Genomic DNA, 15,723 nt, shown 5'->3' on the forward strand with positions numbered 1-15,723 from the left:
CATCTTACGTACTACGTCGCACTTTTAGATCATGAGAGGTTAATAAACAGATCGAAGATCATTTCAATTGTAGAAGTACAATCTATATCACAATTTGATGCAACATTCCACAAACACCATTATATAAATCACAACCATACAGTATATGTGATAAATAAATATATATAGTTCTTGCGAACTTCACTGCTGTGGAGTCTATGACTAACCTTATTATAAATTACTAATACGAAAAATAGTAGAATAAGAAGCTAGTCATAGATTTTCAACAAAGTTCATTGAGATGGACATAAAGTACTATTCAAGGCATGTATCCTCCATGACCACCCCCTTCTCCCCCACCAGCACCATAGCCACCAGAATGGGCGCCACTAGCAGCAGAGCCACCTCCGCCACCAGATCCACCACCGCCACCAGCAACATAGCCTCCTTCACTAGCACCTCCTCCGTGTCCACCACCTCCTCCACCACCACTACCGTACCCACCTCCTGCTTCGCCACCTCCATATGCTGCACCACCACCACCACCACTTCCACCTCCACCACCTCCTACGTGTCCTCCGGCCCCACCAGCACCATAGGCACCTCCATGGCCCCCACCTTCGCCACCTCCATAACCTCCGCCATGCTCTCCTCCAGCCCCATAAGCGCCACCACCACCACTACCACCACCGCCACCACCGCCAAAAGCAGCTCCACCGCCAGCTGCCCCACCTCCATGGCCTCCACCTTCACCACCGCCATAACCACCTGCATGGCCACCTCTAGCCCCAGATGCCCCACCAACTCCACTTCCACCACCACCGCCTCCACCATATGCTGCTCCACCACCAGCGGCACCGCCTCCTTCACCACTTCCGCTACCGTATCCACCGGCATGCCCACTGCCTCCATCATGAGCTACCCCGCCGCCACTTCCGCCACCAGCTCCACTGCCGTAGGTTGCCCCACCGCCAGCAACGCCACCTCCTTCACCACTTCCACTACCATATCCACCAGCATGCTCACCACCTCCACCATGAACTGCCCCACCACCTCCTCCACTCCCACTACACCACCACCAGCATAGGCAGATCCGCCACTAGCTGCACCTCCTCAACCATACCGCCACCATATCCACCAGCATGCTCTCCTCCTCCACCATGAACTGCCCCGCCACCTTCACCACTTCCACCGCCTCTGCCATCGGCATACCCACCTACACCTACACCAACATCAACACCAACACCAACACCAACACCAACACCAACACCAACACCAGCATGTCCTCCAAGTTCATACGTGAGGAGGGCCCTGGTGGCAGTGCATATGCCTATGCCTAACACTAAGAAAAAAACAACACAAGAGATTTTATGGTATGCCATATTGAAATTGTTTGTGATGGTTTACAGATGCTTAGAAAGAAGGTATTTATAAGCATGGGATTAACTGATTAAGATTAAAATTGCGCGTTACTCGCACTCAACAAAACAAAAGTGAAGGATTACTCTATAGTTCCCACTATAAGGTCCTCTACTCATAGCAAAGCCGCAATTTTTCGAGTTGTATAGTAGTATTATTCATATTACAGCAAATAGTGACGGTATTGTGCCACTCTGCTGTTTCCCACATTCAAATTTCAATGTATTTTTCATTCAAATAATTGCTTTATTTTCTTGCATTTATTCGTACAATTATATTAGTTCGTCCCATATCACTCCCCAATTTGGAGAGAGATAATCCTGATTAGGTAACCTTATCTTGTTCCTCGTTCCTTTTAGGTAAAGTGTTAATGCTCTTGAGTTTCATATTTACTCTCTTTGCTTATGCTAATACTATAACTTTATAAACCCCGCATTTTGACGGAGGCTATATGATCAAGCATTAAAAAAAAAAAAAATATCTTATAGAGCATTAATCAAAAGTGATCTTCAAGCGTAGGTACATATTCGCCACTTTGTTGTCACGTTAAACCTCTTGTTTGTTGACTTTATTACACTAATCCCGAGTTTTAGCAAGTATTTGAAAAATAGTCCATTTTATCGCAAATACACCGTACTACATATTGTGGTATTCATTATTGATAACTGAGTGAAGATGTTAGACGTCATTATAATGAAGTTTTTTTTTTTTGACGGGGCTTACTGACGTTATTAGCTTATTAAAATAGTACGTGAAAGAAATTTTGAAGTGCAACAGTATCATGTTTGTCTCACATCTTAAGATAATTCAAAGAACTTATACTTTCTAACCCAGATGAGCTACTCAGTTCTACTTCTAATATTTAAAGCCATGTTAGTTGATCATTTTGTTCCTCCATATCTCTCCTCTTTTCCTTACAATTGGTATTAGAGTTGATAGTCTAACTGGGACTTTCGCACTGATTGGTAATTGTCGTTGGAGCTTCGGCTTATTGCTGCCGAAGCTGACTTGTTAGCAATCTCCTTACAGCCTTTTGGATCAAACTAGTTCTATTCTATGGGAAATGCTGTGCAGGTTTTGGGTGTTTGAAACTTGAGGGGAAATTATTAAGTGCAAGTGTAACAATTAAAAGCTATGTTCAGTTTACCTTATTTCAAATTGATTAGATCAGTTTAGAAAAATAAATTCAAATTAGATTAAAAACAATAAATTCAGATCAGCTCAGAAAAATTAAGTATGATAAGATACATTCAGATCATGCTTATATTTTAAAACTTATTATTATTGTTATTATTATTGTTGTTATGATTGTTATTGGTATCATGATTATTGTGATGATTAGTATTACTAATGCTATTATTATTATTGTTGTTGTTAATATCGCTGCTATTATTATAAAAGTCATTAATATCGTATTTCAAGTTGTTGATGTTCAAGAAAAAGAATGTTCGTTTGGCATTGTACGTGTTCTTTTTTATATTTGTTCTAATTAATAATTTTGATACGTGATGTTCTTCTAATGTTGTACATGTAAAGAACATGACAATAATATATGATGTTGATTTTTTTTTAACAATTTTGGCAGAATCATATAAAGTATATGTTATTAATTTATATAAAACACGAGTAGCAAGGAATAACCGTAATACCTCGAATTTTTAACTAATTTTGTTATTACTAATTATGTTTATTGGCTTAATTTCATGCTAACTCTTTTCCGAAATGATCATGGTTAATGTTATTTTCTAAAATATGCTACTTTAACTCTAATTATTTTAAATATTTATTATGATGGTAATGGTTTACTTATAATGTCGTGTACAATTTTCATATTTTCTTAACTTTGGAAAAGCACATCATCATACTCCATCGTCTTCATCAAGCTCTTGTCCTTGCTCCCAAGTCTTCTAGAAGTACTTGCTTTCCGAGTCTATTACCATCCAATGTATTCAATTCCTTAATCAAGTTAAACTATCAAATACTCCTATAAATAGGCCTACTTTAACCTTTGATTGGACATCCAAAAATGGAGTCTTCTCCTTCTTCATTTCATTTTAGTTTTATTTTCCACCACTACTACAACTTGTAAACTTCCATTAAGCCACAAAAAGAAGAAAATTCAAAATACCCAATTTCTATCTTCTCTAATTGTGAGTGTTTTATGCTCCCGTCATTGTTTTTGCCCAAAATCTTCTTCTTACAGTAAGAATTTGTCTATACTTCTTTCTTGAAAGTTGTAGATCTCAAGAAGTTATTAAATTTAGACCCAAAAAATATATGATTCGAAGGTTGGAGCGAGGAGTTACACCCTGTGAAAGTTTTCTATTATTGCTGCCAAATATTATATGCTCCTCCTATTTCTTTGTTTAAATTCTGATTCATGAAATCAAAAAGTCTATTTGTTTGGTTAAGAAAACTATGATTTTATGGAGGATGATTATTTGAGAATGAGATATGACGATACTTAAGGCGTAAAGGAAAAAAAATAGCGTATAAGGTAACCTTTACGTCTAGCATGATATGTGATTGCTCGTATGTATATAAGTGTAACATTTTATGTCCAACGAATACGTGTATGACCATGCGTACATGTATGTATGACTGTGTAATACTAATCATGTGATGTTATGCTATAAAGTTTGATGTATATGATATTATGAATGTTATATGTGAATTATGAAAATGATGTGAATCATGTATGATTTATGGGTGTTGTTCGGAAATATTAATACACACAAGTTTTATAAAATGTAAATGATTCTGCTGGCTTGGAGTTATGAATTGAACTGGTAAATGGACAAGTTACATGTGGAGGAATTTTGTTTACGATGTACGATAAGGACCAAAAGTGGTCAAATGTTAATGATACCGTTCTATCCAAAACTCGTACTTGCCAATGAACTAAGCTAACGTAAATGGTCCTTGCCGGTAGATTATTCAATGTTATATTTTCTAACAGTATTTCCGAACAATGACCTAAATAATGTAGTATATGTATGTGTATGAGAATATATACGAACTAAAATCGTTTTTACGTCCTAGAGTTAGGTTATTGAGTTTTTTTTACTCATTTTACTTTATTTTTGTGTGTTTTTGTCTATTTTATGTAATTATTCAGGTATTATGAAAATAGCTCAAGTTCAGTGATAGGCGTGTCGCGCACCTAACAAAAATAAATAACCTAACTAATCCTCCTAACTATGTAGTAGGGTAAGTCAGAGTCGATCCCACAGAGAGAAAGTTGTTCTATGATTAGTCCTTAAATAATGATAAGACTAAAGGACATTAATATCAAGAATAATGGTGGAATTAAACTATACTAATCAATATAAAAATAAAAGACTTTACAGTTAAGTATCCCCACTAGCACGAATTAATACAAAATAATTTCTACCCCAAACTAATAAATTAACTGTTCACAAGGAAAAGTACACCCTATAAATTACCATAGACCTCTCCCGAGTATCTATGGCTTCTCTAACATGCAGTCAAGCCTACTCCCGTGGAATCATGCAAATTAAAGACATTAAACACGACACTTTAACTTCCTAATAATCCATTCTACCTACTCCCGTGGAGAACTTCATGTCCTTAATTGAAATACTCAAATCCGTCAAAATCCAACTCCCGTTGTGATCAAGACAATGGAATCATAACAATATTAGTTATCCCTAATCTAGTATTGGAATATGCACAATCAATTAAGCAAGAAAAATTAACAATTAATATGAGAATTTAAAGAAACAATCATGAATTAAATCATACTAGGGTTCAACTTAACCATAGATCAAAGAAACTACTCTATCATGAAATAAATAATGAGATCTAAAACTATAAAAGAAAACATAATTAAAGAAATCAATGAAAGAAACTAATAGAACTCATGAATTAATGGAAAATAATAATAACTAGGGTTTACACTAGAAACTAGAGAGAAAAAATTAAAGAAGAGAAAACTAAAATCTAAACCTAAGAAGAAATAACGTGAGAGGGAGGAGGAGAGAGAAAGAATGAAAACCTATCTAAATAAATATTCCATAGCCTAATATGACTTGGAAAGTAATTTACAAGATAAGGAAAATCTTAAATAAATTATTAATACGCGGATTAGTGATCCGCGCGTACGCGTGGCATATTCCAGCAGAATCAGTGCAATCTTCCGAAAGGCATAACTCCTTGACTAAAAGTCTCCTCGGGGCGTGCCACCTATCGTTGGAAAGCTCTTCAAGTCTAGTTTCCAAATATGCTGGAATTACTCGATTCTAAGAATCACATCAAAAGTTATGATCAGAAGAGTAGACATGACTCCTTTTTCACATTTCTTCTAATGATTTTCCGCTTCGTTTTCGCTCAAATTCGTACTATAAAATATCTATGACGATCCTTATGCATTGTAGCTTCCTTCCAAGTGTTCCTAATCCTCAAGATTAATTAATCATACTCCAAATATGTCCTCAATGCCTGAAATTCATCAAAAACAAGAAAACATACCGAATAGGAGTAGAAAAATATAACTTAAGAATATAATGCATCAATGAACCTAAATATGAAACTAAATGCTCTAAAATGCACCCTAAATGCAACTAAAAACTATATATAAATATGACTGATCAAACTCCCCCAAGCTAAACCATTGCTTGTCCTCAAGCAATAAGACATAGACATCGGAAAAGTTAGACAACCTACAAAATAGGACTACAACAGGGCTAAACACTCAATTGAAAACACAAGAGATATAATCACTACATAAGTCAAGCATCAAAACAATCTCGAACAAAGCCGCATAGCATATCATGTATCGCAATTGACTCTCCAATCATACCACAAACCATTTCTCCCAAACTGGATTTAACCAAACATGACAGACCTTACTATAGTTATGTGCACTCAAATCTCTCATGTGTTTAAGGGATGAATAATGACTCTCAACCTAAATAAGTCGACTCAGATGAAGCAAATACTCTTTTACTTTGACTCTTTGACTCACTTAATACTCAACAATACAATACATAATGATCAAGAGGACTTTTAAGGGTTGAAATGGGGCTGAGGTTAAAGGTATGGAAATAATTTGGGAATTGTGGTGGAAAAACCAAGATGGGGGGAGCATCATATAACTGAAAACATGACCATGAAAGATCACAACAACCAACAATCTCCAAATATAATCAATAACCTTTTTCACTCAAGAAATTCAATCATAACCCTTTTTATTTCACTTTATTCATAACTTCTTTTTTTTCACTTCTTTTTCATTTCATTTTTCACCTTTTGTTTGTGTTTCTTATTTTTTTTTGAAACTCTCATTTCAATTTCCAAGCTCATCAAACATACTTTTCCATCCTTCTAAACCACAAATAGAGCACTTTAATTCAATACAAACTAAACCAAAACTAATACTCGCTCCCCCAAGCTAGGTTTGGGATAAGAATCAAATGAGGTCAAGGCTTGTAATGTAGGTAACAATTAAACAAAGTCAGAAAAGGCTCAGCGGGGGTAAAGGAAGGATAATATGAAAACAAGAATAACTCTGGAGCTAAGATCATCAAATGAAACGCCTCAATCATATCAAAATGTATGCACTATCAAATATCAAGGAGTACCAAGTCAAAGTCAAGATCAATGCAACAACGAGGAACTAATCACACATGAAAGAATAGAACTGACACAGATACGTCATTTTATAGGCACAAAAGCTCACTTAGGTTAAGGTGTCTGCATAGTAATGTTAAATCGAGCCAAAGATAGATCAATCAATCTTACCACAAACAATCAGTTGCGAAACAATCGCGCTATGAAGTATCATGAACAAGATGAGTTACACTTAACAAATGTAGTAAAATATCAACAAAGTTCTCAAAAAGTCTTAGTAGTAGTCCCATAGATGCAACTAAAATGAGATGAAATCTAAATGAGATAATATATATGCAGATACAATTAAGAAAGCAGTACAATTTTTTTGGTTACACGTAAACTCCCACTCCTAATAAGTGGTACAAACCGTGCAACATCCTACGAAAGCAATGAAATCTACACTAAAAAGCAGTAAAAGATAGAATATTCCTCCCCCAAGCTAGAATCTGCAGTGTCCTCACTGCATAAACCAGTTCAGAATAGGAACCAAAACCAACCCCGGATCACCAAGTCACCAAAAACTCCCACCAAAAGCCACAACACCATAAAAACTATACACAAATCCCAACAATCCGGCGAACTAATAATTCAATCAATGTACAAGATTCTCAACAAGATGGCATCAAAACAAAAATCCAAGCAAAAATCTGAGATGAACATTAATGACAATTAGGAGTGAGAAAAGATGCTTACTACCCAATTAATAGGGGAAAAAAGTCAAATGTGCTCAAAAATCATGTCATAATGCTTCACGAAGGCAAACCTGGACCAATTTGATGCCTATTTGAAAGAAGCCTATAAGAATCATTAACAAAAAAAAAAAAAAAATTAGAAAGCCATTGGGGGAAAAAAAATATACTAACAAAAGAAAATAAACCCAAAAAGGGAAAAGAAATAGAAAAGAGAAAAGAAAAATCAGAATAATACAAAAATAAAAGGAAAAAAGAAATAAGAAATAAAAGAAAAAGGAGGAAAGAAAGAATCGAAAGGTGTGTTCAAATGGTAGGGGGCGCTGGTTGTGCGAAGTGGCGCGGTACTGGGCGGAAAGCGGGATAGAGGTGAACATTCCGGTGGCAGGGGCGCCGGCGAAAAGATACGGCGCGAGTCGTGGTGCGGTCTGTGTCGCGGGATTCCGGCGAGAGTGGGAGCGTGGAGGTGTCGGCCGTTTATGGTGGTGGTGCGGCGGGTTCAAAGAACGGGGGAAACGCTGACAAGCGGACAGTGGCTGCGATAAGGTGCCGACGATAATGCCGATGGTAGTGCGCCGGTTCTTGGCGGTCGTCGTTGATGGAAAGTTACGGTGGCGCTAGGGGTGGTGCTAGTGTGCAGAGTTCTTGGTGGATGGGTGCCAGCGGGCTGGGCAGATTTTTATTTTTTTGAATTATTTTGTTTTTTTTTTTTTTCAACCGTCAAGACTTCGTCAATGTTTTCTGATTTCTTTTCTTAGTCTCCGTCCACCTACAACAAATACAAAAAAAAACACCAAAGTGAGTAAACTCACTCAAAAAGGAAGAAACAAAGACAAAAAACATAATAAAAAGGAAAGAATTAAGAGAGAAAATAAGTTAATGCTCGAGTTGCCTCCCGAGAAGCGCAAATTTAAGGTCTTGCATGACCGTTGAAGACTAGTAGATCACTCATAATAGTTTAATGCCCGAAGAAGCTTATCATATGTTCCTGCAAACATCTCAGAGCATATTATATAACAGTGAAAAGGAAAAATGAAAAATATTAATGCTAACAAATTACTGAAACTACAAAAAGAAGAAAAATTGTTAGTCTTTTTACATGACTCAAAAGAAGGAAAAGAAACTAACGGTACATTATTTACATTATCATGAAAGTCATTCAAAAGGGGAGAAAGAAGGAACGATGGAGGATATAATATAGGGGAAGAAGATATAATATCAAGTTTCTCAGAGAATGGAACATGAGACTCAAAAACAATAGGTGATACCGATAAAGACTCATAAATCATCTCATGCTCAACTTGACTTTCCTCCAAAGAAGAAATTTCAACCATGGGTTTTTCCTCCTGCAAAACATCCATCACATTAGTCATTCTTTCAATCTTTTCATCATCCCAATAGCTCTCATTTATTATCCACCCCTCATTATCATCATAAATAAACGGATTGTGGCTATAATTCTGAGCAGATTGACATTCAAATTGGGAAGAGAGGTCAAACCCATCTACTAATGGTGGTGTCATATAAGTTTGGGGTAAAAAAGCAGATAAAGACATCTCCCACTCATAAGTATCCCTAGCCAACCACTCAATTAAATCCCAACAATAATCAGGCGATTGGAATAGAAATCCTCCATTACACATAGATTCTACCACCATCCTAGTTTCTTCATTTAACCCCTCATAAATCACTAGACACATATCCCACAGTTCAATTCCATGATTAGGACCAATAAAATCACCAAGTCTATGATAATACTTCCAAAACACTTCATTCTCATACTGAGGAAAAGAAAAAATTGCTCTAGAATTACTAACATGTTTATGGGGTTCACAGAAAATATGAGGTAATTCAGGAGAACTCATGCAAAAATTGGGAGGATTTTGATATGATGCATCAAAATTGTAAACATGAGAATTCCAAAAATTATTACTATGTTGCCTAGCAAAATAATTATCCCCATCATCAAAATAGCATGACTCCATGATACAAAAAAAATTTAAAAAAAATAACTAAAAATATTCACAAAAAGGGGAAAAAAATATATACAATTTAGTCTCACCAACAATAAAAACTAACTAAAACAAAACAGTCTCCCCGGCAACGGCGCCAAAATTTGATAGGCGTGTCGCGCACCTAACAAAAATAAATAACCTAACTAATCCTCCTAACTATGTAGTAGGGTAAGTCAGAGTCGATCCCACAGAGAAAAAGTTGTTCTATGATTAGTCCTTAAATAATGATAAGACTAAAGGACATTAATATCAAGAATAATGGTGGAATTAAACTATACTAATCAATATAAAAATAAAAGACTCTACAGTTAAGTATCCCCACTAGCACGAAATAATACAAAATAATTTCTACCCCAAACTAATAAATTAAATGTTCACAAGGAAAAGTACACCCTATAAATTACCATAGACCCCTCCCGAGTATCTATGGCTTCTCTAACATGCAGTTAAGCCTACTCCCGTGGAATCATGCAAATTAAAGACATTAAACACGGCACTTTAACTTCCTAACAATCCATTCCACCTACTCCCGTGGAGAACTTCATGTCCTTAATTGAAATACTCAAATCCGTCAAAATCCAACTCCCGTTGTGATCAAGATCCACTAGTGGAAAAAAGAAGTAGGGCTGCGCTGAAAATGGCATGTAGGGCTGCGCTTTTTGAGGGCAGCCCTTTCCGTAGCAGCCCTTCACTTTTCAAGTAGGGCTGCGCTAGTACAGCGCAACCCTTCAAGTAAGAAGGGCTGCGCTAGTTGACAAAAAGCGTAGCCCTTCAAGAAAAAAGGGTTGCGCTAGTTCTAAAAAGCGCAACCCTTTTGTGAAAGAAGGGCTGCGCCTTTTAGAACTAGCGCAACCCTTCTTTCATAAAAGGCCAGCCCCTTCTATGAAGGAAGGGCTGCGCTTTTTGAAGTAGCGCAACCCTTCAAGCATAGAAGGGCTGCGCTAGTTCAAACTAGCGCAGCCCTTCAAGTAAGAAGGGCTGCGCTAGTTCAAACTAGCGCAGCCCTTCTCATATATATATATATTTTTTTTGTATATAATTCTCATTCACAGCCTGCATGCTTGCTTCCAGACCTGCACACACACAGCCCCCATTGCCCAGCCCCCACTGCCCCCACCCAGCCCACCCCCAGCCCCCACTGCCCACACTCCCCACCCACTGCCACCCCCAGCCCCACCCACTGCCCACCCCAGCCCCACCCCACTGCCACCCACCGCCACCCACCAGCCCACCCTGCACCCCATCCACAGTCCACCCCACCCCACCCAAAACCTCCCTTGGACAAAAAAAAAACGCAAATTAAAATACGATAATATATGACAAGTGGAGAAAGGTAATAATTAACTTCATATATAATTAATAATGTAAAAAGTGTACATAGGATTGATAGAAACTTTTACATTCGGGCTAAATCTCATCCTAAGCAATCATCGGTAATGTGGGACGCCAACTTATCCCGAACTTCATCAATTTTTTCTTTGGTGAAGTTCCTCAAACGTGGTGTGGAATTCGCATAAACCTTGCAAAACAACCAAGGAATAAACACACATATAAGAATTCATCATTTTACCGTAGTTAGTACTTCTAAAAATGACATATACCTTCCCGAAATTCAATCAAAATCAAATCAAGCCTAAAAGTCTACACACTAGTTAAATATATCTCATATAATCATGTTCAAAGAGAATTTGGGTTAAATCACTCCATAAGTACATTTTGGGAGCGAAAAGGCCAAAATAGGCCGGAAATGCCTTTTCGTTCCCAAAATGCAACCAACAACAAATTAACGCCTAACAATCCACATACTAGTTATATTATGCCTCATATAATCATGTTCAAAGAGAATTTGGGGTTAAATCACTTCATAAGTACATTTTGGGAGCGAAAAGGCCAAAATAGGCCAGAAATGGCCTTTTCGTTCCCGAAATGCAACCAACAACATATGCAAGCCTAAGAATCTACATACTAGTTATATTATGCCTCATATAATCATGTTCAAAGAGAATTTGAGGTTAAATCACTTCATAACTACATTTTGGGAGCGAAAAGGCCAAAATAGGCCGGAAATGGCCTTTTCGTTCCCAAAATGCAACCAACAACAAATAAGCCTAAAATCCACATACTAGTTATATTATGCCTCATATAATCATGTTCAAAGAGAATTTGGGGTTAAATCACTTCATAAGTACATTTTGGGAGCGAAAAGGCCAAAATAGGCCAAAATAGGCCGGAAATGGCCTTTTCGTTCCCGAAATGCAACCAACAACATATGCAAGCCTAAGAATCTACATACTAGTTATATTATGCCTCATATAATCATGTTCAAAGAGAATTTGTGTTAAATCACTTCATAACTACATTTTGAGGCCTAAAAGGACAAAATAGGCCGGAAATGCAACAAACAACAATTGGAAACCTAAAATTTACATACCTTTCGAAGATCACCAACATCTTTAGAATAGTTGACGATATCGAGCATGAACCTCATGACGTAATACCCACACGCAAGTCCACCTTCTTGTACCAGACACTAAAATTCACCAAAGATGCAATAAATGACATGTTAGATGTGTATTATGTGTTTCTATTTTTTGGATGCAAAAAATTACTCATGCTACCTCGACTAAATACCAAACAGGAGGTTTTCCTTGTCGAAGTCCAGATGCACTACACTTCTTCATCACACTACATCAATAGATTATTATAAGATTAGATGTACATTTAATATTTAATAAGCTAAGTGTGCATATAGTTTCGATTAGGCTACCTATTTAACAATGATTTGACTAGTAAGGACCGTATTGTTCCTTTACGCAAAGAATCAAAGTGGTAGACTTCGTTACGTGACAAACATATTGCAATCAGTGTCCAATGGTTTCTACAACAATAAAAATGTTATTCTTATCGTAGAACAACTAATAGGTAGGTCAATTTAATTAATAAAAAGTGAGTTTAAGAAGCATACGATTCAATGTAAGGAAGAAGAATGATCTTATATCCAATACGAGAACATGCATTCAAAGATTCCTTGAGATATGCTTTCACCTCCTCTTCGTTTTTTACGCAACTGTCTCTCGTACAAAAGCTTGGACATAACCAACCAAACATTGGCTGACTAGATCGCCTCAAATCATTGTATAATAGCCTGAGAATTCATATTGATACAAATAAAACTTACTTATTATAGAAGTTATTATTAGTTGGATTGAATACTACTTAATTAAGGCATATATGTATATTTTTAAATATACTAATAAAGTATTACCTCATGAATGTTTGTATCATGGAACATTCAACTCGTCCCCAAGTAAGAATTCTTTGATATCAACCTTAGAAAGAAAGGTCGATGTTTCCTCAATGTATGGAATTGGTGGTCCGACAACTTAATCTCAATCATTGCTTCATCGTCTGCATCGCTAACGCACTCATGTAGCCAGAAGCACGGTTGAGTAAGGCCTTGCACCACCTCCATATCCGTAATGAGTGGAGACTTTGCCGTAGAAACATTTACTTGGGCACGTCGGCCTCCCTGAGGTGAAGCTACCTTCTTTCCCTTCCTGTCGGCCTTCCCCGAACACTAGTAATTAGTTAAATTAAAAAAGATATAACTGACAATCATATATAGGAACTATAAAAGAAAACTATACATGTATATAACTTATGTTAGACATTGACCTGATCTGATAACCGCACCAACGCACGCGGCCATAGAATATAACTGCCAAGGGCATCAGACAATAATTGTACACCAACTCCTGCATTCGGCAGCGGAAGAGGAAATGCTTCGAAACCGGGCACAATGTCTGAAACGCTGACCACATAGTGAATATCAGCGACTGGCTGGTTGTGCAATCGTACCCGGTCCCTAGGGGGCTGTACAGATCCATAAGCCACGATAGTGAAACGACCATGACCATCTCCTTGATTTAGTAGCTCACATGGTGTCTCTACCTTTAAAAAAAAACTCTATTCATAGTTAGTCTATGAAACAACATATTTAAGAACAATAGTTGTGATATTAAATGATTACCGTCAACTCCGGATATGGATGAGGCTGCGTAGGAACAGGCTGCGCAGGAACACCCCCTGCGGGAAAGCACCAAAAGTCGGTAAGCCCATCTGCGCCAAAATGGCGTTGAAATTCTGAGTCATCTCCGCTCTCAGCTCCTCCCGAAGCTCGGCTTTCATAGCCTCCACATCTATGGCAGCTGCTGAATTGACACTAGAGGCACTGGATCTTGACGTAGAGGTGTATTGATCACCATACACCTTTCTCACCCCGAGGCGGACACCTCCTACGCCCTCACACGTCCATACTGGTCCCGTCCTAGAGTCTCGTGTAAGGCATCAACTTGTCCTCTAGGAGTGAACTCACCATTTGCCTCATTTTCCTTCAAGCCAATCTGCATAAGGATAAGAGAGAAAGACTCGTGAGCGCACAAGTTATATTATTATGTAAACCTTATCAAAAACTTATAATATGTACTTACAATGGCATTAGCTATCTGCTTTGGTTGCGGGATCAGGTATGACTCTCTGTCCCTTTGCATCAACCCCATGCATGGAACACCACCAATCGAGCGCTCTATCTGGTTGCCGCTGTGCAACTGTCGTCGTAGAGCTAGTGCCCAATGTCGTGGTCGACGCAATCGTGGGGTAATGGTTGTACATCCACGATTCTCTCGCCTGACCATACGACTGAGCACCCAGATGGTGATAGTGCTTCCTAGCTTTTGCATTCGCGCTATTTTTAGAACCATATGCCTGAAACATACAAATATAAACAAAGGTTAGATATGATTTATACAATAATATTGGATCTAAAAGTATTTAATCTTAGCTAGTAAAAAATTCTTACAATAGCTTCTGGGGTTGTTTTTTGTTTGACAAATGCATACCACTCCTCGACTGTGATATGCCTCCATATCTGATATGGAAGCTTGGAGGGGTCCTCAAATGATGTGCCCTGTGAAGCCTCAGAATAAGGTGTTGCTCCCTCGTCGTAGATCTTCTTCTTCTTTGTTCCCCCGACTTTTCTCCTCTTCGTGATCCACCCCGACACTAGCTTGGCCTTGAAGTCTCGGAACCTCTGGGCAACCGCGGATAGAAACAAATCCTTCTTCGCTTCATCATTTGGAATATTGAATTGATTCTACAAAGAACGCATTTCACAAATTAGTAAATATTACATAGTATATTTAACTAAAGTGTTAAGATTCTAAACGTAAATGTAAGCGAATCTTACCATAGTATCTTCCCAAATCATCTTCTTCAAAGTCTCGGGGACCTCTTTCCATGAGTGGAGAATGGAGAGCTTATGCATGCAAATACCAACTTGCATGGCATACTTTTGACGCCACTTTCCACAAGGTTGCCCCAAATCATCGTAATCCAAAGTCATTAGGGTGTGTTTCCCTAGTGACTTTGTAGGTCCCCTTCCTTTCCTCTTTTTCGTGTCCAAGTTCTTACTTGGCTTTTGTAAACCTTTTTCTTCACGGCGAGCCATAATCAATTGCCGCTGTTCCTTTCTATGATCGTAACACTCATCCTCGGTAGTGTGTTCCGCACTCGTATCCTTATGCACCTCCGCCATGTCCCTGAAATTGTACAAACATACGAATTAATTAAAAAACAAAACATTTAGGGCGCGAGGGGGTGTGCAGCAGGTGGGGAGGGGGGGTGTGCAGCAGGGGGGTGCAGCAGGGTGAGGGAGGGGGAAGGGGGGTGTGCAGGTGGGGAAAGGGGGGCAGCAGGTGGGGAGGGGGGGTGTGCAGGTTGGTGCAGCAGGGTGGGGGAAGGGGGGCAACAGGTGGGGAGGGGGGTTGTGCAGCAAGGCAGTGGGGGAGGGGAGGGTGTGCAGAGGGGCAGTGGGGGTGTGCAGGTAGTAGGGTGTAGGGCAGTGGGCAGGGTAGTGGGAGGGTATGCAGGCAGGAGGGGGAGGGGAGGGTGTGCAAGGGAGTGGGGGAGTGCAGTGAGAGTGCAGCAGG

The 15,723-nt window shown here is 38.6% G+C and overlaps 2 protein-coding genes and 1 long non-coding RNA gene across 3 annotated transcripts; all 3 read right to left on the reverse strand.

Annotated features, from left to right (window-relative positions):
• Window positions 1-298: 298 nt before the first annotated feature.
• LOC104885238 (glycine-rich cell wall structural protein 1.8) lies at window positions 299-1,361 on the reverse strand. Its single transcript, XM_057394634.1, has 2 exons — window positions 1,103-1,361; window positions 299-1,032 (listed from the first exon to the last, which is right to left on the reverse strand). Exons 1-2 carry the CDS (start codon window positions 1,359-1,361, stop codon window positions 299-301), a joined length of 993 nt encoding a protein of 330 aa, XP_057250617.1.
• Window positions 1,362-13,104: 11,743 nt separating this feature from the next.
• Window positions 13,105-14,033, reverse strand: LOC130591685 (uncharacterized). The gene is made up of 3 exons (XR_008969699.1): window positions 13,767-14,033; window positions 13,412-13,683; window positions 13,105-13,313 (listed from the first exon to the last, which is right to left on the reverse strand). It is a non-coding gene; the product is annotated as an uncharacterized LOC130591685 (long non-coding RNA).
• A 200-nt stretch (window positions 14,034-14,233) lies between these two features.
• On the reverse strand, window positions 14,234-15,329 carry LOC130591351 (uncharacterized). Its single transcript, XM_057394635.1, has 3 exons — window positions 14,982-15,329; window positions 14,595-14,888; window positions 14,234-14,500 (listed from the first exon to the last, which is right to left on the reverse strand). The coding sequence occupies exons 1-3, from the start codon at window positions 15,327-15,329 to the stop codon at window positions 14,234-14,236; spliced, it is 909 nt and encodes a 302-aa protein (XP_057250618.1).
• Between the last annotated feature and the right edge of the window lie 394 nt (window positions 15,330-15,723).

This window comes from Beta vulgaris, chromosome 5, assembly GCF_026745355.1.
Source record: "Beta vulgaris subsp. vulgaris cultivar EL10 chromosome 5, EL10.2, whole genome shotgun sequence".
Taxonomy (NCBI): domain Eukaryota; kingdom Viridiplantae; phylum Streptophyta; class Magnoliopsida; order Caryophyllales; family Amaranthaceae; genus Beta; species Beta vulgaris.